The sequence below is a fragment of the Pyricularia oryzae genome, chromosome 2, assembly GCF_000002495.2.
Source record: "Pyricularia oryzae 70-15 chromosome 2, whole genome shotgun sequence".
In the NCBI taxonomy this organism is placed as follows: domain Eukaryota; kingdom Fungi; phylum Ascomycota; class Sordariomycetes; order Magnaporthales; family Pyriculariaceae; genus Pyricularia; species Pyricularia oryzae.
This window is the reverse complement of record NC_017850.1, coordinates 5730456-5754762: the sequence shown is the minus strand read 5'-3', so window position 1 is coordinate 5754762 and position 24307 is coordinate 5730456. Positions and strand designations below refer to the sequence as shown.

Genomic DNA, 24307 nt, shown 5'->3' with positions numbered 1-24307 from the left:
TGATTCTTTCACGATTTATTCAATTTAATTGTGTTTCGATAAGCTCTTCTTTTCTTTACCCCAAACCAACAATCTTCTCGTAAAACCTCCAAGCCATCCTTGCCCGCCCTTTGGCCTTGCCAAGGCACAGTAGACGGTCCTTTTCCTTTGAATAGCAATCACGCAAAAAGCCAGGGTTTCTTTGAGGGGGACCAGTCTCCCCTCTGACTGGTGGGTGAGTTGCCGCAACCCTTGCCTCGAGGTTCGAATTGCGGCAGATGCGCATCAAGGGCTGGCTGGGTTTTGCTTTCTGTCTCTCTTCTTTTTGTGGGTTCGTCCTTGTTGGTAGTATCGAGTACATGCCCTGGCCCTTGCTGCTTTGAATCCTCAGCAAGCTTTAAGTCATTTTTCTTGTTCCCTTGCTCCCCTTTTTGTTTTTCTCCAATTGCTTTCCCTCACAAACGTTATTGCATGGTCGGTTTTTGCTTATCAACACCCCCACAAACTTCCACAACGTCTGGAACCTAAGCTCGAATCATTCGAGGAGGTGAGCAGGAAAAAAAGAGTAAGGATAAGCATAATTTGGCACTACTTCTTGGACGGTTCAAAAGGACAGATGGAGATGTAGCTAAGAAAAGAATCATTGAGCAATTCCACGGCTCCTCCCCCCCTCAGTGGTAGTTCAGGCTGGGTAAACCCCAGCCACAAGATCAGCTCGGGTGGTGGGGTGACGAAATTTATGCTGACAGGGTTGATACGCAAATATGGATTTTTGTTTTGGCTCTTCTCTACTTTATTTCCCTCATGTGCTGTGATCTGCGCGGAAACTCTCTGCTGCATTTAATCTACCGGACTTGCCGTGTTTGAGCTACGAGATACAGAGGAGCTCGACGGAGGCGCAGTGTGCAGATTGCGATGCGAGTTCTTTTTTGATGGTCAAAGAAAAGAAGGAAGTGCTACTCTTTTTGCTCATAAACTCCACTTTCTTCAAATACCACCTCGACCACGTACCTACAGCTGAAAAACAACACGCCCCCGGGTCGCATATCACTCCACATATTTTACTCGTTTACGGAGTATACCGTAATTAGTATGTATTGTATGATGAATTAATTGTGGTCTGAGCGGCATGACGTCTTGAAAGAAAAATAGCTGAGAATGCCAAAACGTCGGAGAAGCCGCATCGCATAAAGGATATTACAAAGTAGTACAATAAGATAGTTTTTGGGGATAATCCCCCTCCCCCCTCCTTGTGGTACGGAAACAGATCGTCGGAAAAGAGGCTTGCGGTTTTGTCAGCCCACTGGCCTTGCTCGTCTGCAGCTAGCCCGTATCGACAAGGTGATTGGCCCTGCTGTGTTACGCTGCGAATTTGAGCCTCCGTCTCGTGGGTAGAGGGTTTTGTCGGGGTTGCTGTATTGAGTGAAAGTGAGAAGAATACAATGTCACTACTGGTACAGTAGGGGTACAGCCGTTAGGTTTATCTCTGACATCACAAAGTATCTCTCGCTTGTAGGTCCCATAGTTTTGTTTTGTTTTGTTTGCTGCACCGTTAGACAAAAGGACAGGGCACGCCAAACTCAAAATTCGATCCATGCTCCACCAATGATGCCGCCAGTCCGAGTTTCACTTTCACTTGCCGAAATGACTTTTCGTTCGCCCAGCTCATCAAGCTGTGATATGAGAGAAAAAAATAGATGCATGTAAAACATTAAACAAGAGATGAACATGAAGACACATCGGGGACAGCTATCCGCCAAATGTGAACGTTTGCGTGGGCTGAAAAGCGCCTCAAAAAGTATGATCAAATGTTGATGATTCCCAACCTATGTTATTCACACCCAATAATATGCTCCCAGACTCCAACCACACAAAGACAAGTCCACTCCATATGAACAAGACAAGAGCAATGCAGTCTATATATACAAGAAACAAAAAGCAAATACAGCTTTGGTAATGAGCTTTCTTGATACGCCGATATATGAGTAACCTCCACGACGCCGCCGTCCAAATCAGCCAACCTCCCTAAATTGTGGTGTAAAAATTATATGAAAATTGTTGCAGTACGCTAGCGCAAGGAAACGAAATAAGAATAGAATATGTGTTTTTTTTATCCCAGCTAAGACACCTCTGGCCAAGGCTAAGCGCAATTGCCCTTTAAAGTTGTTGGAGAGACTGCGCAAAGCCTACGCCTTTTGGCCGTTCACGCCGGTCACCCCGCCTGCCATCAAGATGCTGACAGCAAAGTGACGGGAGGCTCTTGTGGGGTGCGTGATGACATACACTAATAAAGCCCGGGGGACTTGGTTTGTCGGAGGTTTTTTTTGCAAGCAACAACACCAAGCCACTTGGGACCAGGGTCGCACGGTGGCGAAAAAAACGTTGTTCGGTCCGGTAACAAGCTGTACTAGTGGTGGCACACGTGCGCGGCGGCAATGTGTGACAGGTCGAACTAAAACGTAGTGTTGCGAACGAGCATCGGAATAACAAAAAAAAAAGGCGAATGTTTTCAGGTGACAATGGCTTCAGGGTTTATCGTGCCGAGCTTCGGGAGTTCGGCGGTGAGGAACTGATCTGATCGAATATCGGTCGAATGTTCAAGGCCTTGATGATGTTGTCCCCGCGCTGGAACATCCGAACAGACAAATCCCGTTGGAGTTATGCCTGGTTTGTTTGTTACCGCCGCTGGCCCACTCCCTCACGCTAATGCATTCAAAGTCTCGGGTTAATGAGCAAGAAAATTGGCTAATGCTGTCTCGAAAACCGGCGTTTGGGTTTTCTAGAATAATTTCTTGATCAACCGAAATGATGACTGGGTCGAGTCGAAGGAGGTCGGGTTCGATGTTCTCTGTCGTCCAATTCGTCGTTCGCTTTCGTCTCTTTGAATTCAAGTTTTTGCCCATTTCGGGCGTCGCCGGATTGATTTTGTGAGACCATTGTCGTGACACGGTGGCGGCTAACACTATTTAACATCTCCGGTCCCGACTTGGCTCCTCACCAGCGACGGAGGGGAGCCAAATGACCCTTAGCCGCTCAGAGAGCCGGCGATTGGGGGTAGTAAACGGTTGCACTGTATGGTACGGGCCACTGCTGCTGGTGCATATAGGTTGGGGGCATCGGGACGCCGTTGCTTCGGGGGTATCCGTTTTCTACATAGCATTCGCTGTCAGCTTGGTCTCGTGGTTCGATTATCGCTGTTTAACACAGGGTTTTGTGGCCATGCCTGCAATATTATTTGCGACCGAGGTACTGCTCACCGTTATCCATATCCTCATATTTCATGCAGGCACCAACACGCGACGTGGGAGGGAGTCCTTCAATTCCGGCGGGAACACTGGTCGGGATGTATCCGTATTCTTCTGCACTTCCGGACGATGCTGGGCTTGAAACATTGGAGCAAGGTAAGACTGATGTCCACGGTTCGGAAGGCTCGGGGGTTGTCATGTAGGAAGCTCCATACTCTCCGACCTGATGGTAGTCTGGCGAATGTTGCCCAAAAGATGATGATGTCCGGCTGGAAACTGCAGAGTCGTCGTAGACTGTGTTAGAAAAGCCCGGTTAGCCATGTAATTCTATGGCAAAATTACAAAGCAGTGTATGAGCGAGAGTGCACTCACTGGACGGCGCATATGGGTGAGATGTTGGCGGGGTGGGGATGCCATAAGTCTCGCGCAGCCTGGCAATCTCCTTCTCAAGGTACTTGTTCTTCCTGATGAGTTCTTGGAGGGTCTCGTCGCGGTTCTGCTTGCTCTTGAGCTCTTCGACCTCCCTTTCGAGTCGTTCGATGTGTTCCTTTGTCCGCGCACGAATGGCCCTCTGTGCTTCTCTGTCGTTTGCCCTCTTCCTAGCCAGTTGGGACGGCGTCAAAGTCGAGACGCTACGAGTACCTATTTTGAAACAACATAATTGGCAATGGCGTCAGTTGAGATACTGCTGACCAAGAGCCGCATAATGCCCCCAAGTACCGAGTAGCTGGGTGCGTAATGACTCTGTTGTGTGGGCTCTGCGTGGGGAAGATAGCTCCCCAAGTCATGACTTACCCTTCCGCTTGGCAGGCTTGCTTGGCTCGGCGGATGGTGATCGAGTCATCTCGTGTGGAGAGTCTATGGGGGTTCCAGAGGGAGACCTAATGTGTGTCGTCGAAGATGCGGTTGAGGGCATATACATTGCCATGGTTGGAGATGGTTATGATGAGTGAAGATGTGAATTATAAGTAAGGAGAAGATGCAAGAGAGAAAAGAGGGAGAGAGCGAGAGAAGCGGGAGGCTTGGGCACACGGATTGATATGAGTGGTGGATGGATCGGAGAAGGAGGCTATGGAGTCGATCAAGGTGTATCTGCGCTTGGATGGTAGTCTACCTCTCGTCTTTTGATTCGATTTCAGGCATACAGTAGGGCCCCAAGCTTGATGTGTGCAACTGATGGTCCCACTGGAGGGTCTGTCGAGCTTATTATATGATCCAAGGGCTCTCTCGCTCTCCCCCGGCAGGCAAGGATCAAGGGAGCAGCAGGGCTACTGAAGCCCGTGACGAGGTTGTCGAGGACTTGCAGCAGCAAGAGTCCAGGGGTGGTGGGGGCCAGACTCAGTGGATCGGAGATCGATGCGAGCATGTACCACAGTACAAGCATGGAAAGTAGGTAATTATGTACTATGTACCTTTTTTTTTTTAATCTTTTTTTAATTCAAACAGGGAAGGGAAGTACGTACCTACTTGTTGCGCCAACCCTGGCTTACTGACCCCTGCCAATTGGGTACCTAGCTTTCTGGTTAGCGTCAAATACTGCAAGCGCGTCTCTGTGGTGGGGTAGTTACGGGTAACGAATGTATTACAGGCAGACCGTCTCCGTCTAGCACACGTGTGTGTTTCTTCCACGGTCTTCGGTTCCGCTTCTGCACATGGTAGGCACAAGTGCCCGGCAGGAGCATACAGTACACCCACCCATACACAGCACAGCACAGCACAGGCACAGACAGGAACAGCACAGACGCTGCAACGGGATCAGTGACAGCAGGCACAATGAGCAACAAGCGCAGCGTGGCATGGGCATGGTCTTCGATGTAGAAGCATACATATTTCATGTACTTCAAGTGCCTTGCTGATAAATGTGCAGGGTGAATTCACCATGGCAGCAAGGACAGACCAGGTCTTTGTCTCCCTAGTTAGCCGTGCCAAGAATAGGTAACCAAGATAAAAAGGAATACAATAAAAAAAGAAAAAAGAAAGAAATTGGGTACTGTGTCTATCCATCCCAGTGTTATTGTATCAATCAATACTGTGACTCTGTAATAACTAGGCGCACGCTCCAGGAACAGAGTGGGCGGGTGGTAGGGCGTTCTCGTTAGTACGTACGGTAAAGACAAAAGACGGAGAAGAACGTCTTCATCTCAACAAGCCTTGTCCTTGTTAGTCCAAGGCAAGGCCCTTTCAAGCGATGCCGGGGCGGGCGATGTCTGCATGTAAAGTGCACTAGGTTTCTGCATATGGACTGGACGCCCTTCTTTTGTAGATGAGATCTACCTCAGGGCTATTCTTGCATGCTGTGTATGCGTTAAAGAAGAATCGACAAAAACAGGATTTGCAAGCCGTTTGGTAAAATTCAAGTAAAAACCTTTGTGGAGGCGCATTTGCTGCTACTTTGGATGGACGGGCTTCTTCCCGGACCTACATAGAGGATAAAACTACAGCTAGACTCTAGTCTCACTTACATGCGCAGTACTGTGGCAGGTATGATGAAATTCGGAAATTCAAATCCAAACAGAATTTAAAATTTACCACGGTACAAAACAAACATGCATGCATGCAAAGCAAGCAAGAAAAAGCTAGCAGAGGACAAAGTGTCAAAACAGCAATTTACCGTGGTAGAACCTGGCCAATTCAAAGAGGAGAAGCCAATCTTGACTGGGTATGTAGGTGACCTTTTGGCGGTCAGACTGGTAAAAGCTGGTTGGGCAAACAAACTGGACCACATCGTCACTGAAATGCGAGAACGGGGTTTACCAGGGCAGTTTTTTTTTTACTCCAACTGTGCTACAGTAGCGCGAAATGGTGGGACACAAATCGGGTTTCCTCTTTGGTTATCCCTCTTTTTTTCGCGTGTGTTGCCTTACCCTTCGGTAGTCCAAACGAAGGCTATGCAATCATTTGCAGAAACGGGAAAGCGTATGTTGCTGGTTTGCCTGCTTTTGGACTCGTGCCACTGGGCTTGCGTATGTGTGCGTGTATCTCTTGCGATACTGTCTCTTCGTCTTTTAGGCTTTCGGGGGTTTCTGGTTTTCTGGGTTCTGTCTTCCCCCATCCAGGGATGATAACACTTCCCTTTTTCCCCCTTTGCTTGGGTTTCATTGGAAAAGCAGGATGGATGGATGGGCCTGGGTTGGATGATCCTGCCAAGTCTGCTGCGGTGCTACAGAATTAGAGTTTACGCTAGTCCAAAAGTAGTGGTCTTCTTCATGGACTTGGTCCCCGCAAGGCCCATCAGGAAGTTCGAGAGGGTCCCCGAATGCCGGCAACGACAGTGGAGAATTACTGTATCCAGCACCTGGTCGGGTTAGGTACATTTTCCTAGCGGTGGTATGGTTGCGTGGATGTTGCCTGAGGTCTGTCTGACCATGGATATCTCTGTTGGATCACCAAACTTTATGTACGTCTACTATGGGCTGATTGAAACCCCTGAGGTCGCTTCCAGGACCTTCCCTACAGCCACCTTCTTTTTCAGGGTATTGCTCGACAGTAGTTGGGTAAAAATACTTACGCAGTATTTATTTCATACTGTCCATGGTAAAAGACCGGGTGTGACTATGGGCTCCCTTGTCATCGGGCATGCCCTGCTTCTTTTTTTTTTTCAAAAAAAAATTAAAAAATTCTGCTACTTTTCTTTCGGAGAGGGAATGATCCACTAGATCGTCAATTTGACCAATCATATACAAAGGACCCAACAGAGTCTCCAATACAAGGAACCCACCCAGATGAGGCAGTCCTTGCCGCCCACCTAATCTTCCCACCTCCAATTCCAAAAGGAAAAAAATCAAAAACGGCTTCGGTGGGGCTAGGCGAAAGTTCGGCTCTTTGCCCGTCCACTCAAACCCCTCTACTGAACTTGGTACGGCATTACCGTCTTAACTACCTTGCCTCTATTTCTGTTTTTTTTTATCTTTGTTTGTCTGCTGCCCAGAAACTCTAGTTTCGCTCGCTTGGTCTTGGAAGACCCTCAAGCTCTAATTCATGGTAATTACAACGTACCGGTACGGTTGAGATTCCAAACGAGGGCGGCATGGCCACATGGCGCGTGCATTGGGCGTTTCCATACATGGGGGGCCCCCTGTCAATGGACCCAAAACCTTTACTGTTAAAGGCCACCGAGAGGTGTCGCGGCTAGCAAGCCCAGTTAGCGGGACCCTGGCATACGGAGTAAAATAGCCTGCCTGCCTACTGTATGAAGCTGAGGTAATGAGCCCTCCTCCACCCAATTAAGCCGTATGCTACCAAGTATTCAAGCATTGCTACAGTATATGATTTTGTTTGATTACGAGCCTATCCGACAGAAAGCGGAAACCTATATGGGAATGATCATCGACTTAGCCATTTCCCTTTCACCCGACGGTTGTTGGCTTGTTTGGCGCCGGGCCTGCCCCTCTTTCCTGTCCTAGTTTGGACTGAGGTCGATTTCTGACTGGCTGAAAAAGTCGGTGGCCTCGGCTGCGTCACTTTCCTTTTCCAGAGTGAGTTCAGTATTAGGTACCTTGCCTACGTCGTAGTAATTACAGTAGCAATTCGATAGTCGCCTAGAGAGGGAATCATTTGCTTTTGTGGTAACCTGCGCGTCCCTGATTCCGACAGTGACGCTTGTTATTTCGTCAGTAACAGTCCATCAACCCGGGTAGCTGGATACAGACAGCCTTATCGCTACTATTCACGCTAATATTACAGGGTATGTGAGACAGACACTACGAGAAAGAGGAGAACCGAAGCTAGTAAGGAAAGTGGACCGGTAAACAGAATTTGGGACTATAGCGTTGCCGAAATGTAAAGGGAAGTGAAAAAGACCAGAAAAAAAAAGATAATCAGTCTTCGGGGTATTCGTTGCTAATGCCGCCATCCCTGAGGTCGTCTCATGTGTTTTGAAAAATGGAAGCTGTTTTTTTAGGTTTAAAAGTCCTCATGGAACACACTTATTGTAGTAAATGCATCATCGGAGTTGCGGCCGATGCAACTTTCGGACGAGCCTGCATCCAGTCCTGAGAAATCTGGAATGGGTATGTACGGAGGTATGAGCAAGTTAGTGTCCTCTCATCAACCGATTACTCTAGTTGGGCCAACTTTAAAAAAAATACATATGAGCTTTGGCCTCGTCCAGAACCGCTAAAGTTCTTGTTTCATGACTATGGAGACTTGATAGGTGTATGGATGGAATGGATGGGTGATACAGGGAAAACGGTGCCAGCCAAACAACGGACGACTTGCCTTCCCTTGACTCTCTCTATCTCTCTCTTTCGTGTTCATGTACTCCTTTCCGATCAAATGTGTTCTTATTCCGCAGGCCTAGGCTATGAGGCGTTCTGGATTGTGTGGCTCTTTTTGCGCGAGTGCGGAACCACCAAGGGGAAAGAAGTTGGGTAGAATTAGCAATCCCAGCGTAGCAAAACGATCTGATGTCTGCAGCCCTCGGCATACAATCCTAGTAAACTCTGCTTTTCGGCATCTCTTGATTTGTTCATTTTGCTTTTGTACAACATCAGCTAGCAGGCTTCTACAAGGCTTCTAGCGCCGGCCATCGTTTCCTTCCAGCATATTTGCCTTTTTATCTTTTTTTTTCCTTTATGTTTTACTTTTGCCACTCTCGTGGACGTCTCGTGGCACAAGCCTCCCGTTCTTCCCGTCTTTACTTTCTAGACTAGGCTGTAGAAGATGCGGCGGGAAGTGGAGGGTGATGAGAGGGATGGGGGAAAGGGTGGTACGTCGTACGATGGATGAAGAGAAAAGACAGGCATGGCAAGAAAAGTATAATCGAGTATGGAATGCATAGATGAGAGACACAAAGCACAGCAGCAGAGCAAAATAGAACTTCATTTCGAATATCGCGTACTCATGCTTGGCCACCCTTTCGGTCTTCACCGTTTTTGCCACGGAAAGAAAAAGACCTACTACGGATGCGGGCAAAAAAAAAAAAAAAAAAAAAAAAAAAAAAAAAAAGGCCACCCCTTATTACCGTATATGTGTGCATAGGTTATTAACTTGACTGTTCGTGGGAACCACCAAATGCCTAAATTATTTTTCTGTTTAAAATTATTACCAAAGTCGGAAAACCTACAAAGCCCACACCAGTGGACACTGTAACATAGTACAGGGGGATCGATTTCTACCCCTACCACCATAGTACATAAAATGGCGCCCACGTGAACTTGTGTAACGCAACTACGTAGTAATGCATGGATGAGAAAAAAAAAGAAGAACCTTATAGTGAGAGGGGCATCTCTGCTTCCATTTTGGTGTCAAGTACACTAGTGTGTTACTTGCATGGTGACACTGTTGTAGATCTGCAGTCTCCCATGCTACACGGCCACAGCAAAGGACATGCGCGCAAGTATTAAGGGGTAGATGTTCAAAGCACACCATACAAACTTGGATACGAATATAGAACTTTCTTTTTTTGGTGCTACGTGATAGGCAAATACGAAACCACTACCACGTAGATAGCATTCACTACTTACCTGCCTGTATAGTCCTGGCCGTAATTGCGCTGTACATTGCAAGCAGTGCCCAACCTACACAAGACAGCCCTTTCCCTGCAAGCCAAAGGCCGCCATGATCCCTTCTCCAGGGGCATTGTTTCTTTTCTTTTCTTTTCTTCGCGTCTTCTGACCAGGAGGTCGCATGGTCGGCGATCAGCGCTTGCATGACTACCGCGATGCCCCCAGCTTTGCACCCAAGTCCTGCAGGAGAATATTTCCGGGAGGGATGGCTGCTGCCGGTGTTTTCTTTACGAGCAATGCAGGCTAATCAATTTTTGGCGTCAAGACAGGGAACAAAAATGATATGCAAACGGGGATGCGCGGCTGAGTAATTCAAAGCGACTCGATAAAAGAGTAGAAAAAGACGCGAATAATAGCTGTATGTCATCCATTTAAGCTTTCTCAAAGAGCAGGCATATCGCCCCAAAAAAAAGAACGGCATACCTGGAGAGGACCGGCACTGTTCCTTACTGGTCGGATATTTTTGCTTTAACGGAGGAATATGAACAAGAAAAAGAAAGGATCAGCGTGGCCCCGAATTCGAGTCACGTTTTTTTTTTCTTTCTTCTATCTTTTTTCTTTCTTTCTGTCTCTCCCTGCTCTTCTGCTTTACCACGTACTTCCCCTCTTCCGAGGCGGGGGCGGAATACTTCAGCTGCTCCTAGCGGTTTCTGTTGCGCCGCTTTGCTACTCTGTGGCTGTTCCTCCTTTGTAATAGGTGGTCGGGACTATCAGCCGAGGGTTTGATGTACAATTTATTGGCCCCGGACGAACGTGTTAGTTGTACAGGGTCCAGGATGTTTTATATGCGGCTAGGATTCTCTTGTTTCCTACTACTACTTCTGCGTATTAACACCTGTACTATGTGCATGCAGCGCCCGAAAGCTCCTTTTTGGCACTGGGCTTATCATCCGTGTTTCGTCGCTGTTGTTTTGTTTGTAATGCCCCGTCTGGTACCTGGAGGTCCCCAGAATACTCGGTAAAGCCTTGTTTCATTAATGCTGCCCATGGGAATCCAGCCTTTCCGGGAAGCTGCTGTGTGCGTCCGTCGTTGCAAAGGTAACATTAGCCAGCTCTCTGCCAAGGAGGACTCTCGGAGATTTACTGCTTCCCGTTCGACTCGCACCTCTTCCATGAGCTTCCGGTCCTCACCCCCCAAAGTCCACGTTTCAGTCGGAGGGTGCCCGAATATTGCCAGCCTACCGCATCCCCAAAAGTAGAGAAGATCGCCATGGCGCGAGTAGCCGATCTGCAGGTCGTCGAACCTTGGTCCCATTTGGACCTCGAGGATCTGGACGAACTTGATCGAGCATCATGTTTCACAAGCTACGTCGGCTGATACGAGCTCTGGATTGGTGTCCCTGACTGCAACGACCAGTTCCTTCATGTCTCCCACTTCTACGGGACCGTTCATCCCGTCGGGGGGCAGAGCCCATTTCGGCATCGGACTCGAGTAGCTCCAGGCACCTCCAGAGTCCTCGTAGCGTAGGCTGTGTAGCCATAGTGAGAGCTCGTGAGACCCAGGGTCTGTGTACAGAGGGGTGTCGCACTCCTTGCAGAGTTCTCCTGACATCTTTTCGGCCTTCTTTTTGTAGTACTCGTCGACCATCTCGTCGTAGTATGCAACTGCCTCGGCAACATCCTCCTTCCCCATGCGCGAGAGACGACTGATAATATCCTCGTCGCTATTGAGGCTAGCATCGCCATCGTTGGCCCCAAGGTTAAGCCCCCAGACCTTGTAGTTCGCATAGATCGGGTCATTCTCGATCGGGTGTCCAAGGTGTTGCAGGTGGACTCTGATCTGGTGAGTTCTACCCGTAACAGGAAGACAGCGCACAATGGAATAGCCTTGCTTGTTCCTCCACGGCCTACCATTGGCTGCCTCTCCGGGCTTTGCCTCGTTGCCTTGTCCTTCTGCAGGGGGATAGTATGCCAGCCTCTTGAAGACGGTACGGGCGTGCCGTCCGTTGGCCCTGACACGGTTCAGCCCAAGCTTGGGCGAGATCTGCAGGATGGGCTCGTTGCAAATGACCTCGCCGTCGGGGAAGCGCCCAATGACCCTGGCCAAGTACTCCTTGCGGACTGTGCGCCCCATGATCTGCTCGCCCATCTTGCACGCGGCCTGAGGCGTCTTTGCGATGAACATAATGCCGCTGGTCAGCCTGTCGAGGCGGTTGCATGGGTAGGCCTTGAAGTCACGCGACCGCTCGGACCGCATAACCTCGACCACCGAGTTGAAGTTGTATCTTCCGGCAGGGTGGACAGGCATGCCCGACGGTTTGTTGATGACGATCATCTCGTCGTCCTCGTGGAGGACCTGAACGGGGTCGGCTGTGCAGGGAGGCTCGTGCCGGTGGCAGATATGGGCGATGAGCTCTCCGTTCTTCAGGATGTGGTTCGGCCCGACCTTCTTGGCGTTTACCAAGACGCTCCCCTTCTCCATGCATTCCCGGTAGTACTCGATCGGCCTGTCTCTGAACTCGCTCTCGAAAACATCAACCAGTGCCCTGCCACGCCATCGTTCCTTAACCCATGTGCGATAAGCAAAATGGTACGGCTCTACCCTCCTCAGTCCATCTTCAATCACATATGGTGGGGGCCAAATCACTTCCGGGTCGCTCGGTAGTGCGTGATCTTCCTTTGAGGGCTGCTTCTTCCGCTGTTTTGATGACTTTTGTGGTATTTTCGGAGTGGTTGATTCGCCGGAAGCTGTAGAAACGACCGGAGTAGCAGCTGTAGCAGCAGCAGCAGCCGATGCAGAGGCAACTGAAGCCATGCTTCGACGTAGCAGAGTCCCACACTGGCGTGCCAGTGCCGGGAATCTGATGAAGGAAGCCAGCCTGGCAAATGCAACCCCCGCCTTATAAGAAAAGAGCAACCCGAGTTTGACTTGGCACAGAGTGATAAAAGACTATACCAAGATCTTTTGTTAACCCTATTTTGGGTGGTTTTTGATTTTGATATTCAAGGTGGTTTCACCCATGGGTTTTGCCTTCTGACAACTTGGTCCTGGTAGAAATTTTGGGGGATGGAGGGGTACACGTGACGGAGATTGCGGCGGCTTGATCTCACGTGATGCAATTCCCTAGAACTAGCTGCTTATACGTGTACCTCGGTTCAGTCAAACAAAACAAGCTGTTTGTTTGTTCTTGCCAAATGAAGAAGCATTCACTCACTGGCTGGTCCATCAACTGTTTAACCAGTCTTTGATTTTAATTCTCATCATCAACATGACGGCAAGCTATGATGTGCTCAAAACGCGGACCCGGGGTGACTACCCATTTACTTTGGAGTACCGCACGCGATGGGCCGACAATGACATGTACCAACACATGAAGTAAGTTGCAGTTGCATGTTGCCGCTCGCTTTGTAGATATTTGGGTAAAATATGTTTTCTACGTTGAAAAGAAAACAAATGCAATGCTGACGTAAATACTATGTATGCTCAAAGCAACTCCATCTACAACTTTCTGTGAGTAAAAGAAGAAGAAAAAAAAGCCTCCGTCCTGCTCTCGTTAATATCCATCCAATATCCGCAGCGCCTATTAACAAGAAGAATTCCCTTGAATTTCAGCTACGACTCAGTAATCAATTCATACCTGATTGAATTTTGCGACCTCAAGCCTGCATCATCACCCCAGCACGGCATGGTCGTGCACTCCCACAACGACTACTTCGGGTCCATCAGCTTCCCTTCCGTGGCCGAACTGTGCCTGCGCGTCAATAAGCTGGGCCGTACGAGCGTGACCTATGAGATCGCCCTCTTCGAAAAGGGAGTTGACCGCGTCAGGTCAGTAGGGGAGTTTGTTCAGGTATTTGTGGACAGGGCCACGGGCAGGCCTGCTGCCGCTGGCATGAATGAGACTACGCGAAAGGGTCTTGAGAGGATCATGGTCCAGGACGCGAAGCAAGTTTTGCCAGTCAAGAGTAAATTATAGGCTCCAAGTTGTATGTATTATGAACTGTTCACTGCTTTCCTTCGTCCTGAACCATCCCTTCATAACCAACAAGCTGTCAATTGTGTTTTTCGATCCAACAGCATTCTCAGTCAGTCGTGTATAATCGTTCACTGCCAACTTGCCGAGATTAAACATGCTGCAGACTCAAATTCTGCGGAACACCACCAGCATCTGCACTCTTGAGCATACCCAGCAGAAACTCGGCGTCAGCCAGTCCTTCCTCGGGAGCCAATCTCGGATCAGGCTTCCCAGCCTCCAACGCAGCCGCCCAAGCCTGGACCTCGTACTTGACACCCTCGGCCGAGTTCTTGATGGTAACCTGCGGCTCGCTGCCATCGGTCCTGGAAACAGTAATGTTATCCCTGCTGACCGTGACGCTGCCCCTTTCGCATGCCACGCTGAACTCAGACTTGGCCGGGAGGGTCGAGCCGCATGACACGAGAAAGGCACCCGACGCTCCGGATTTCGTCCGCACGATTCCTTGCAGTGTGTCAGGTGAAGGCAGGTACGCCGATGCCGTGTGGCTGAATCCGCTGACCGTCTCGGCCACGTCGTCGCCTAGGAGCATGCGTAGTGATGCTGCCCAGTGCACTCCCCCGTCCAGGATGAAGCCGTAATCGTGGGTTGGGTTTTTGCGCCACTCCGTGTTGTAGTACGGGTTGTCTGTGGCATGGTTTCAGTATTGTCAGCTGGCCCTCGTGTGTATACTATACATCCTCGAACACAGCGAGCATTTCCACCTGACAGACAGGGAAACAACACAACTTACCCTCCTTGGTCATAAACTCGACAATAGCGCGAAACCCAGTGATTTTGCCCAACTTTCTCGCCTCGGCAGCTCCAAAAATGTAGTTTGGCATGCAGCGCATCTGCTCGGCGCACGACCACGTCGCACCCGTCCTGGCCTTAATCGAGTGGTAGTACTCGATGAGCTCCCTGCCCTGGGAAACGTTTGGCGCGACGGGCTTCTCCGCCAGCACGTGCTTGCCCGCGTCCAGCGCCGCCTTGATGTACTCTGGCTGGTTGGCTATGGGGAGGGCGATGATGACTCCCGAGACGTCGTCGCGCTTCAGCACGTCTGCATAGCCGCCGCCGCCCTCCTCACTCGAGTACAGATCAACTCCCTCGCCTCCGTTGGGGAGAAGTGCCGCCGACTCCTTGGCCGACTTGAGCGATCGCGAGTAAACTGCCTTGACCTCGAGAGATGGTGTAGCCAAGACGGCAGGCTGTAACTCTGTGTTAAACAATGGCACGAAAAAGGTGTTCTGGCGAGGTTGAAGACATAACAAAAAATGACGGCATTAAACAGGATCCCACTCACAATATGTGCCTGCTTGATAAAGATGCCGCCACCAATTAAGGCAATTCCAATAGGAGCCATGGCTTATGTAAGATAAGAACCTTGCGCTGTCTCTCGGCCCTGATTTTTTTTTTTTTTTTTTTTGCTTTCAGTTAGTTTTCAATAAAGACAATCTCATTAAATATGTAAAGCATTGAGTGAGAATGTTGAGGGGTAAAAGAAGATTGGACCGCTGGTGGGTGTATATATAGGCCTGTTCAAGATTCCGGGTGGATGACGTGAACCATCTGTGGACGCCCATTCGTGAACGACCTCTCGGATCCGCTTCAGCCGATCTCTGCTAAAGGTCCACACCACACTGCAGCCGCAAGTTGTACTCGGGCTACGTTGAAAACCAGTTCAGCTGTCGCCATTCTAGTCTAGCAGTGGTGCTAGTCATAACTCACGATTGGAGAAAGTGAGCACATGTGAGATTGAGAGTTGATGGATGAGATCATGCTTTCAATGTCCAGGTTCTGCCTAGGTATATACTTGCAAAGTTTATACAGTAACTTTTCGACTCGCCTGGAATTTCAGGAAACACAAATGCCGGCAACACGCAACAGTGAGTATCTCAAGGGCAGTTCGCAAGATGCCAGCTAGCCAATTCCATCATGGCCCTGGCCCAAACACAACGCTGCTCAATCATCCACATCCATACCATCGTCGTTTGGCATCGCAACAACAATAGACCCCTCATCTTCAAGTCTCGGTGATTCGTCTTTTGGCGATTTCGAGGGCTGGGACGCAGACGTCACTTGAACGCTGCCGTCCTTCTTGCCCGGGAGCTCATCCTGATTGCAGAGCCGGTACTCCCCATCCTCTTTTCTTTCGATGATGCCTTCTTCCAAAGCCCATTTGGCCAGGAATCCATCAACACCTATTGACTGGCCATCTCCTTTCTCCATGTGTCTCCCTACATGTTCAGTCCATTCATCCCACGAGGTTGGTCCCTCAAAAATGGTCTGGCAGCCCGCCTTGGGACAGGCTGACTTCTGCGGCGGTTTGCGCCTGGTAACCAAACAGGTTTGCTGCATCTCCTTAACATGGCTGTCCCACTCTGTCTGCAGCTTTCCATCGCTTTTGATCGACTTTTTGATGGCGAATGGAGCGTGCATCCGACGGAGGTGCTGCGTAAAGAGATCTTTGCGGTTAAATTCGTTTCCTTTGCCCTCGATAGCGCTCAGAGGGCACGAGGAGCAGCGGTAATATTGGAGACACAAGTGCTGAGACGAAATATGCCTCTTCCATTCGTTTTTTGAACCAAAAGTACTTGTGCAGCCGGCAAACGAAAATGCACATGGGAATGGCCGGGTGTGCGCGGCTGCTATGTGCTTTCTCAGCGACGAGGAGTCTTTGAAAGGTGCATGCGTACACATGTTACATCGGGTATCAAGTCTCGGAAGTGGCTGTTTCTGCAAGGACCTTGCTTGCTTAGGTTTCGTCGAGGTTGCATTTCCATCAACGCTCAACAAAGTCTCGTCTCCTCCAGATTCGTCGTGAGATGATGTGCTATTCTCCTCTTTCAAATCACTCTGCGAGACCGCCGAGGCTGAAGACTTGCCCTCGCCGCTGGCAGGCATATGGCTTAGTGCTTTCAGCTGTTCGGCCGCCTCTTGCATTTCGACAGAGTCCTCGACCTCCTTCGCAGCAACTGAATTTGTCTGTTTCGAATGCGCAGACGACGGCGCTGAGGATGGCAGTTCATGTCTGGGACCACCTCGTGGCCGCGCTGGGGTCTCTGGACTGAGCTGCTTTGCGGCAGGAGGCGGCATTCCTTGCGCCGCTTCTTCATGTCGAATTAGATTAGGTAGGTTGGCGGCCGCCTTGGTGGCTTCCCAGAGAATACGGCCATCGTCGACGTCTTTGGCGGGGGTTGGCAAGCCCACGCTAGACCCCACGAGACGGTCATATAGATGGGTCATATTATGCGAAGTAATGTGACCCAAAAAACAGCACACCTTATCATGCTGGACCACATTCCAGACATTAAGGGGCATAGAGACAAGAAGCATCGTAGGAGGTCCCAAGAACATGCCTTCGACCTTGATTTTGGACGCAATGGGTGGGGCGTTCTGCAGCCAGTTGTTAAAGAAGGTCATGTCTTGACTGGCATCCCCGACAAAAGTGGTGCAGACTAGGGCCCTCGCTTCATCAAAGATGAGATCTACCGCGTCTTCTGGGCCTATGAGCTGCTCCTCCGGCTTAATGAGCACACCAGCGTCGGCCCTCGGCTGGTCGGACTGCGCGCTCTTGCCATCAGGGGCTGGCAGGATTGGCAGGACCATACTTTGGTTCTGACCCGCTGCCAAAGTGAACACGACTGGCCGGAGCTCGTGGAAGGTAGGAAGCTTCCCTGACCCGTTCGTCTGGGGCCTCTCGGACGCAGCTTTTGGCTGCAAAGAAATGATTTCGTCGTACAGCCTTTGCAAAGTAAAAGCCCGTCCGACCGACAATCTTGCCAATGACTCGGTAAGATATGATGTAAAAGATCGACAGGGAGACTCTCGAGGTACTCGGTCCGGTGTATACGCGGCGATAGCCTGCTTGAAGCCATGACTACCTGCCATCGGTGCTTCTCTCGGAGCACACGTGTCGAGAAGCAGCAGCATGTCGGACTGCGCGTCCTCAAGCAAACAACGCAGGCCATCCCACTTCAGCTTTGCAGAGTCGTCTCCTTTGTGACTGTCCAGCATGTTCAGTCAGCAGCAGTCTCAACAGTCCGCCTAACGGTCTCATTTCAACCCATTTCACACATTCGGCTCCACTCACCACGCCCAATACAGGTGATTGTCCATCCCAACGTAGCCATGTCCAGCGTAGTATATGACGAGGAGGTGATCGGGACGGGCGTTTTCCATATACGAGGCCATCTGCACGCTGAGCTTGATGCTCGGGTTGTGTACCGATGGTATCGTCCACTTGTCTGTTTGGTAGTTGTAACGATCTCTTAACACCGCCTCCAGCTCTACCAAGTCCTTCTCGACCGACTTGTCCTCCTCCCACCTGAGCAGCAGCACAGATACGCTCGTGTACGGGGATCTTTGGGTTTGTCTGTATATCAACATTGCCGCATCTTGGAGGTGACGGGCAAACGACTCGAAATCGTGCCTCTCTGGTATCGGAGCTGGCTCCTGGCCTTGATACTGTTGTCCATGGTGCAACGGCTGGGCAGGTTAGCAGGTCAGCGCATGTACAGAGGCCTATCTCAGACTCTGGGTGAAGCAAGCTGGAAGACTAAGTATACCTGGTCGTTCGCGTAAGTGGTGGCATGCTGGGCTGGAGACGTCGCTGGACCTGGTACCGGAGGCGATGGCTGTTGCGGAGGATCAGGTAGCTTGGGCGCCAATCGCCGTCGCTTGTTGGGATGGTCCATTCGCAGATGCTATATTGTCGAGATGGACTGCTGCTCGAATGAATCGAATTTGTGGAGATTCGGGTCGAGTGAGTGACCGCTTGAAGCTCAGATAGGTAGGTAGGTAGGTAGGTAGGTAGTAGCTAGGTAAGGTAGGTACCTAGACTGGTAGGGAGCTGGCGTGTTTGACGGGTGGTAACGAACCTGACCAGGCTGCGCATGAGACTCAGACGCTCCGAACCACCACGACTACTAACTACCTGGGTGCGAAAGCGGCACAGGTCATGTAGGGGGGCACGGAGGGGGAAGAGGTTGACAGAGTTGGTTGTGGGAAAGCCATTGGTGAGTGGTGAGGAGCCATAGGGGAGAAGGCTGTGCCCGGAAGGTTGGGGAGTTCGGCTACCTCGTTAGCCTTGTGGTGCAGGCAGGGCAGCGCGGCAGCTGGTGGGCTAGACTTTCTTGAGGGATCAAACGGTAGTGGGGTCGGACAAGGGTTGAGCGGGCCACTCACAACAGCTTTTTGGTGGGGAACACACTGCCCAACCTAGCTTCCAGGCAAGAGTCGAAGCCATCCATCAGCCGATACCAGCATCCATGCTTGCCACGGCCACCACAACCAGCCAAACGGCAGGTGAGCTTGGACAATAGAGCGAAAGGCTGTTGTTGCACCAAACTAGTATCCCGCCGTGCCCAATCAACAACCGCTGTGAGGAGCGGTTTCCCCGCCCGCACTAATTGTGCAGCATCGAGATGGAGAGAACCCCTCCCTCATGCGAGTCCACATGGATATTATTATGACATGTCCCGAGTACAGTGTAGGCTTTAATTTACTGGGGGGTTTTAATATGCAGCGAAACCTATGTCTGGACTTGCTTGCCTTGGTTTCTACTGTATTTACTCCCGGAGTAGACATAACCGTACCGTTCCTACGTCTCGTGCATTTCCTTTTGATGGGACGGCACCGGACCCTTTCCCCGGATGGTTCTGTTTCTTTTTCACTTGTTTTCTTTCTTATCTTTTCTTTTTTGGACGTTTTATGATTGACAGATTTACTGGGTATTTGCAGGAAACTTGATGACCACCGGGCCCCCTCAGCTCAAAGCGCCGGTCCTAGTGTCAATTTTCCACACTGCCAGGCATCTTTCTCAGGCATCTCCGCATGGACAGGTGGGCACCAATACAGGAATGGAACGGAACAACAAATACGGTAAAATGACTGGGATTCACTTCTTTTCGCCCCAAGCCACAAATTACAGGCCACGATACCGCCCTGCCCGCTTCCCACTCCCTTACATGGATGGTACTTCTGCTGCCGGATTCTCTGCACGGCGGGAGACACAAGCCCACCCCGTCTGGAACCTCCAAAAAATTATTAGCGCCAGTCGCGACCTCGAAAAGGATCCATGCATCATGCTCACTGGTCCAGTCAACATCCTTCTTCTCCACTTGGATTCTTGTCGGTGTGTGTCGTCCAGCGTCGTTGTTGTCCAACCATATACTTCCCAGCCTGCACCCTTACCCCTCCTTCGTACTGGTTTGCATCGGATCCTGAACAGAAGCGCGCGTGACTGTGTCTCCTCGTTTTGTGCATCCGGAAGAGGGTCCGAGAGTAATGGGCGAGAACTTTGTTGATAGTTGGTATGAAATGGCTGGCTGGTTGTTTCCAGAATTCCGGTGGGCCTGTCTTTTTTTTCTTCTTCTTCTTCCTCCCTCGGTAGGCTGTCACAATGCTTGCCAGCTCTACATCAAAGATTCACACACAATCCTCCAGACAACTCGTTTCAATCGAGCATTAGTCACAACTACTGTGCTCAAAACTAGTGCGGTATTTAAACAGGTAGGTAGGTACCTAGTGCTTGATATTCTCGGTTGCAATGCGTCGATCTATCCATCAATAAATTTTTGCAAGGCTTGCCAGGTTGTCCGCTGGCAGCCGAGGCGCTTTAGGTTAGGTAATTCGGCCAGAGAGCAAAGGGAAAGTTACGTACGCACTATTTTGCGCCAATATCATTTGGGATGTTGTCTTGGCTTGGACAGAACAAGGCTGAATTAGCCTCCTCAGGCAAATGACACAATACAATACTACTCTCGAAATGGAAACCGAAGGCGCTGCTAAAGACGAAGCCGGTTTTTTAAATTTATGGAAATTTTACCCATCCTCCACATTAACTTTCGTTTCAATCATACCTAGGTACCTATCTACGTGATCATTTGGAACTCAGTTACGCACAAAGCCACCAAAACGATTATCGGGTATCTCATACCGACGACCAAACTCCAGGGACTGAAAAATCCTAACGTCCACATTGCATACAGGCCAGGTTTGAGCACCAAAATCCACGAATTGCCAGAATGACTAGAGAAACCAAACCTCAATATGCCTTGTCCCGTGGTACTCGTTTCGAAGTATTCACCCCATGGCCAGCGATATGCCATGTTTGATGAAGGATCGCTTCAGCTCTCATTATCTGGATATTTGGGTATTTGGAAGCTGCAAAGTCGTAGCGCATCTTGTTATGCGGACTCTCAAGCAATGACCCTGGTGCCAGAGCGCCTAGCAGTAAAGAAAGTCATCGCCAAAGCACCCAAGGCTGCGAACATCGCAATAAATTGGAAAGCAAAATCTGCCTGAGTACGAACGCATCGCGCTTTCAGACTGTCGTTGCCCTCCTCAGGACTAAAGATGATCTTGTCAGAGACATAACATCTGTTCACTGTGGGGCAGCCACCATTGAGGATTTTGTTGAAAAAGCGGACGCCGTATGCTTCCGATCCCAGGTCACCATCACAGGAAACGCCTTTCATAGCAATAGCCAGTGCCTGACATGTAGATAGTTAGTACATATGAAGAACAAGCACGCCAAACTTGCCAATATACGCGGGGGCAGCAGTTAAAGAAAGGCGCGCATCCTGAACAAGAAAAGAATAAATGACTTACGATACCGCCAGCGAGGAAGAACAGAGCAGCCAGTCCTTCTACCACGAGGGGAACCAGGGTCGGAATTGCATCGATGAACATCGAAGCAACACCTATGGCAGCTACTACGATGCCGAATCCACCGGTGAAGCTTGCGAAAGAAGTCTCGGCGGGAGGGCTTCCATATTTTTGATGGTTTTCAAGGGTGACTGATAAGCCAAGAACGACAGCTGAGGCAATCAGCTTGGTTGAAAGACAGGTGTTAGCTCTTGATAGCTGATGCAAGGCAACCTTTGCAGCAGGGAGACATGATGATATTTGTGTATGTGGCCGTGAGATAACATGGGAACTTACAAGAAAGCCTTTGAGCCCGAGACCAATGATACTATGCATTGTTATTTGATCTTTGTATTTTGTCCACTTCGTGTGCTTGTTTTGCGCAAGGAAATGCCACCAGCTAGACGTTGGTGCTGGAGAAGATGTGAAATGGTCTCTACCTGTCAGACATAACCACCCAAGATTCCCGGGGGTTTGATGGCTTTTAAATCACGTCACAGACCGAATGGTTTTTCACCGCCAGGCAGATTGCCCATTATCAAACGAATAGGCAAAATGACGGGATCTTTCCCAACTGGGGTAATTGTTTTGGAGGGTGTTATTGCGTGTGACAGCCGCAAATCAGTTACCTCAACTGTCGAGGCGGTACCTGGGCGGGGATAGGCATCGAATGTCAGCATAACTCGAGGTAAGGCTGTGTTAGACACTGCTATTTGCGCCGAGTGTGCGAACGCGGGCTTTCTTGATTGAGCAATTCATGTCGCCGAGATGGGATCCAATACGGAAGGAACCATGTCATACAAGTCTGCCGCCCCAAGGATGGATGCTCAGCTCAGAACGTTGGGTCCATGATACCCTGGCCTGCAACATTGGTCATCAGGCAGCAGCGAATCCTGCATCAGTGACTCAATACTTGCAGAATTCAATCCGGCAAATTTTACAAAACAGCACGACCTTGATAGCTGTAAGGTGCTGTTCTGGCGACTATTCAATCTATGGAGCTTTTAATCCCCAATCCAAGGCATTTCAACCAAGGTAAGGTGACATGAGATTCCTCTCATATGGCCCGGTGATGTCGAATTAATTTGCAAGTGTCATTCCATCCGTTGGGACCATCGACCACCAACCCCTGGCTACATTACAATCGCAGGGCTGGTGCTAGCCAAATTGGGCAGGGCGACATGACACGCGTAGTGATTAAGAGGAGCAATTGGCAGGTGCGCCGAAGAGCCGCACCCAAACTGAGTGAAGAAAGGAATGGCATGGAGTTCACTTGTTTCTGTTCGACCTTGTCAACCCCAGGCCGTTGTTTGTTGACCTAAGAGATTTTGTTCACTGGTAATGGCAATATAGCCCTTAAAGTTGTGACAGATACCTAGGTACCTATGTACATAGGTATAATTAGATCCATGAAATAAAGGAATGGCAAACCATTTCTGTGGCTAGACTGGAGCGAATTGACGTGCAGACAGTCACGAGTAGCCGTGAACTCATCAAGAGATGAACTCACGATTGACAAAGACTGATCATGCTGGGTACATCCATGCAACGGTGTACGTAGCAGCTGCTAGTCTGGCGCCGGAGCTGCATCCGATATTAAAAATCTTTCTTAACTTCATATCAAACTTCATGCCTTGGTGGCATATGTGAGTATGGGTTTTGGTGAGAGTTCCTGAGGTATCCGCGCAGCCGATAAGAGCTCCCTTGATGGGACTCCGGAGTCCCGGTAAGCTAGGTCTACAGTAGACGAAGCAAGCTCAGTACCTATTTTGGGAATTTAAGTTCGGGTGGCTGCGCCAATGCAAGCAACCCCATCGCGCCGGTTCCACAATAGTTGAAGGCTTGAAGATGCCGCGTACTTTGTATATTCGGGTGGGCAAACGTTTTGGTCTTCAAGGCGAATTGAGAGTGGAGGGCAAGAGGGGTCTGAATGCTCGGGGGGGGGGGGGGGGGGGGCGAAGCGCTGCAGGCCAAGGTATGAAATATGGTAGGGACTCACGTTTCTTGGAAGGGGTTGAATGGTTAGGAGTGGCTGCGAACGAGAAAAAATTTCTCGGAACTGCGCCACCTCCAGATCGACATGAGACGACAGCCAAGTAAGTATTCTTCTCTCAGGGCAGGGCGTGACGGCTGCGCCTTGACTGCATGTCATTTCCTAAAAGACGGCTTGACGGGAACGTTGACGAATATAGCAGGTGACAAACAATCCCATAATGTTGCCCTTGTAATTAAGTGCCGTCCAATCCAGTCGGTCGGAAGGGCCGGGAAAAGGCAAAAGAAAAAAAAACAATGAGATGAGACCATGTCGTGACGTTCTTGACTGCAACCAAGCTCAAAATAATGAATGAGGGCGTGCACCCTGCATTTTTTTCACATTCATTAATCGGGATGCTCGTTGTAGTTGGCACATGCAGCTTGTTCTTAGTCGCTGCGTTGCTTGTTTACTTCTGTTTCCTTTTCACCTTAAAAAAAAAAACTCAAATCGCTAATTCAATTGTCAGTTGGTAAACAGTGATGAATCCTGTCTTACACTACTGTACAAGCTAGGTTAACTTAACCACATTTGACCAACGCCAAGACGCCCGGAGAAGCGGGACTCCTCAAACGGCGTTACCGGCCTCATCAGGCTTCAGGTCGGCTGAGATAATCTAGGCTGGCAGCACTGTAGAGCAGCAAAACCCACCTACCAGCCTTGGGTTACATGCTTACCTACCTTAAATACCTACCTACCTAGCTCGGTAAGGCAAATTATGTATATATATTCGGTAGTATTTTAGCGAGTAAAGCGATCATGCCTCTCTGCAGTAGCACGTCGGAAGGGGGAGAAAAGATCATGCTGCCGGTAGGGGCCCAATCAGAGGCCGTGTAAGAAAAGGCGCCGAGGACGCCATTGTGCGGGATCGCGCAGTTGGAAACTGAGTGAGTGCATAATTAAGGTCTACTTCAATCAAGGATAGCCTTGCACTCATCT

At 49.8% G+C, this 24307-nt stretch overlaps 7 protein-coding genes across 7 annotated transcripts; 2 read left to right on the top strand and 5 right to left on the bottom strand.

Moving 5' to 3' along the window:
- Positions 1-1494: 1494 nt before the first annotated feature.
- Positions 1495-4400, bottom strand: MGG_08118 (uncharacterized protein). Its single transcript, XM_003715027.1, has 4 exons — positions 4020-4400; positions 3597-3866; positions 3237-3518; positions 1495-3128 (listed from the first exon to the last, which is right to left on the bottom strand). Exons 1-4 carry the CDS (start codon positions 4150-4152, stop codon positions 3013-3015), a joined length of 801 nt encoding a protein of 266 aa, XP_003715075.1. The 5' UTR covers positions 4153-4400; the 3' UTR covers positions 1495-3012.
- Positions 4401-5770: 1370 nt separating this feature from the next.
- Positions 5771-6532, top strand: MGG_15819 (uncharacterized protein; the record flags this gene model as incomplete). The annotated part of the gene is made up of 2 exons (XM_003715026.1): positions 5771-5883; positions 6391-6532. 2 exons carry the CDS (start codon positions 5771-5773, stop codon positions 6530-6532), a joined length of 255 nt encoding a protein of 84 aa, XP_003715074.1.
- A 3628-nt stretch (positions 6533-10160) lies between these two features.
- MGG_08117 (DRAP deaminase) lies at positions 10161-12712 on the bottom strand. The gene has a single exon (XM_003715025.1). The coding sequence runs from the start codon at positions 12483-12485 to the stop codon at positions 11022-11024; it is 1464 nt and encodes a 487-aa protein (XP_003715073.1). The 5' UTR covers positions 12486-12712; the 3' UTR covers positions 10161-11021.
- A 124-nt stretch (positions 12713-12836) lies between these two features.
- Positions 12837-13760, top strand: MGG_08116 (thioesterase). The gene is made up of 3 exons (XM_003715024.1): positions 12837-13046; positions 13161-13181; positions 13284-13760. Exons 1-3 carry the CDS (start codon positions 12940-12942, stop codon positions 13645-13647), a joined length of 492 nt encoding a protein of 163 aa, XP_003715072.1. The 5' UTR covers positions 12837-12939; the 3' UTR covers positions 13648-13760.
- On the bottom strand, positions 13578-15160 carry MGG_08115 (NAD-binding Rossmann fold oxidoreductase). Its single transcript, XM_003715023.1, has 3 exons — positions 14990-15160; positions 14438-14894; positions 13578-14331 (listed from the first exon to the last, which is right to left on the bottom strand). The coding sequence occupies exons 1-3, from the start codon at positions 15047-15049 to the stop codon at positions 13796-13798; spliced, it is 1053 nt and encodes a 350-aa protein (XP_003715071.1). The 5' UTR covers positions 15050-15160; the 3' UTR covers positions 13578-13795.
- A 256-nt stretch (positions 15161-15416) lies between these two features.
- Positions 15417-18758, bottom strand: MGG_08114 (uncharacterized protein). The gene is made up of 3 exons (XM_003715022.1): positions 18255-18758; positions 17780-18174; positions 15417-17692 (listed from the first exon to the last, which is right to left on the bottom strand). The coding sequence occupies exons 1-3, from the start codon at positions 18381-18383 to the stop codon at positions 15649-15651; spliced, it is 2568 nt and encodes an 855-aa protein (XP_003715070.1). The 5' UTR covers positions 18384-18758; the 3' UTR covers positions 15417-15648.
- Positions 18759-20375: 1617 nt separating this feature from the next.
- MGG_08113 (uncharacterized protein) lies at positions 20376-21815 on the bottom strand. The gene is made up of 3 exons (XM_003715021.1): positions 21634-21815; positions 21301-21522; positions 20376-21182 (listed from the first exon to the last, which is right to left on the bottom strand). The coding sequence occupies exons 1-3, from the start codon at positions 21670-21672 to the stop codon at positions 20889-20891; spliced, it is 555 nt and encodes a 184-aa protein (XP_003715069.1). The 5' UTR covers positions 21673-21815; the 3' UTR covers positions 20376-20888.
- Positions 21816-24307: the final 2492 nt, after the last annotated feature.

What these genes read in the sequence shown, in the direction of transcription:
- MGG_08113 (XM_003715021.1), bottom strand. Translation starts at nt 21,672, where the DNA reads ATGCATAGTATCATTGGTCTCGGGCTCAAAGGCTTTCTT. An exon ending in TCGGGCTCAAAGGCTTTCTT is followed by an intron (nt 21,523 to 21,633) that starts GTAAGTTCCCAT and finishes CTTTCAACCAAG; the next exon opens with CTGATTGCCTCAGCTGTCGT. An exon ending in TCTTCCTCGCTGGCGGTATC is followed by an intron (nt 21,183 to 21,300) that starts GTAAGTCATTTA and finishes TCTACATGTCAG; the next exon opens with GCACTGGCTATTGCTATGAA.
- MGG_08115 (XM_003715023.1), bottom strand. Translation starts at nt 15,049, where the DNA reads ATGGCTCCTATTGGAATTGCCTTAATTGGTGGCGGCATCTTTATCAAG. An exon ending in TTATCAAGCAGGCACATATT is followed by an intron (nt 14,895 to 14,989) that starts GTGAGTGGGATC and finishes ACAGAGTTACAG; the next exon opens with CCTGCCGTCTTGGCTACACC. An exon ending in CGAGTTTATGACCAAGGAGG is followed by an intron (nt 14,332 to 14,437) that starts GTAAGTTGTGTT and finishes ACCATGCCACAG; the next exon opens with ACAACCCGTACTACAACACG.
- MGG_08118 (XM_003715027.1), bottom strand. Translation starts at nt 4,152, where the DNA reads ATGGCAATGTATATGCCCTCAACCGCATCTTCGACGACACACATTAGG. An exon ending in CAAGCCTGCCAAGCGGAAGG is followed by an intron (nt 3,867 to 4,019) that starts GTAAGTCATGAC and finishes GTTTCAAAATAG; the next exon opens with GTACTCGTAGCGTCTCGACT. An exon ending in ATATGAGGATATGGATAACG is followed by an intron (nt 3,129 to 3,236) that starts GTGAGCAGTACC and finishes AATGCTATGTAG; the next exon opens with AAAACGGATACCCCCGAAGC.
- MGG_08116 (XM_003715024.1), top strand. Translation starts at nt 12,940, where the DNA reads ATGACGGCAAGCTATGATGTGCTCAAAACGCGGACCCGGGGTGACTAC. An exon ending in GACATGTACCAACACATGAA is followed by an intron (nt 13,047 to 13,160) that starts GTAAGTTGCAGT and finishes GTATGCTCAAAG; the next exon opens with CAACTCCATCTACAACTTTC. An exon ending in AACTCCATCTACAACTTTCT is followed by an intron (nt 13,182 to 13,283) that starts GTGAGTAAAAGA and finishes CTTGAATTTCAG; the next exon opens with CTACGACTCAGTAATCAATT.
- MGG_08114 (XM_003715022.1), bottom strand. Translation starts at nt 18,383, where the DNA reads ATGGACCATCCCAACAAGCGACGGCGATTGGCGCCCAAGCTACCTGAT. An exon ending in CCACTTACGCGAACGACCAG is followed by an intron (nt 18,175 to 18,254) that starts GTATACTTAGTC and finishes TAACCTGCCCAG; the next exon opens with CCGTTGCACCATGGACAACA. An exon ending in AATCACCTGTATTGGGCGTG is followed by an intron (nt 17,693 to 17,779) that starts GTGAGTGGAGCC and finishes CATGCTGGACAG; the next exon opens with TCACAAAGGAGACGACTCTG.
- MGG_08117 (XM_003715025.1), bottom strand. Translation starts at nt 12,485, where the DNA reads ATGGCTTCAGTTGCCTCTGCATCGGCTGCTGCTGCTGCTACAGCTGCT.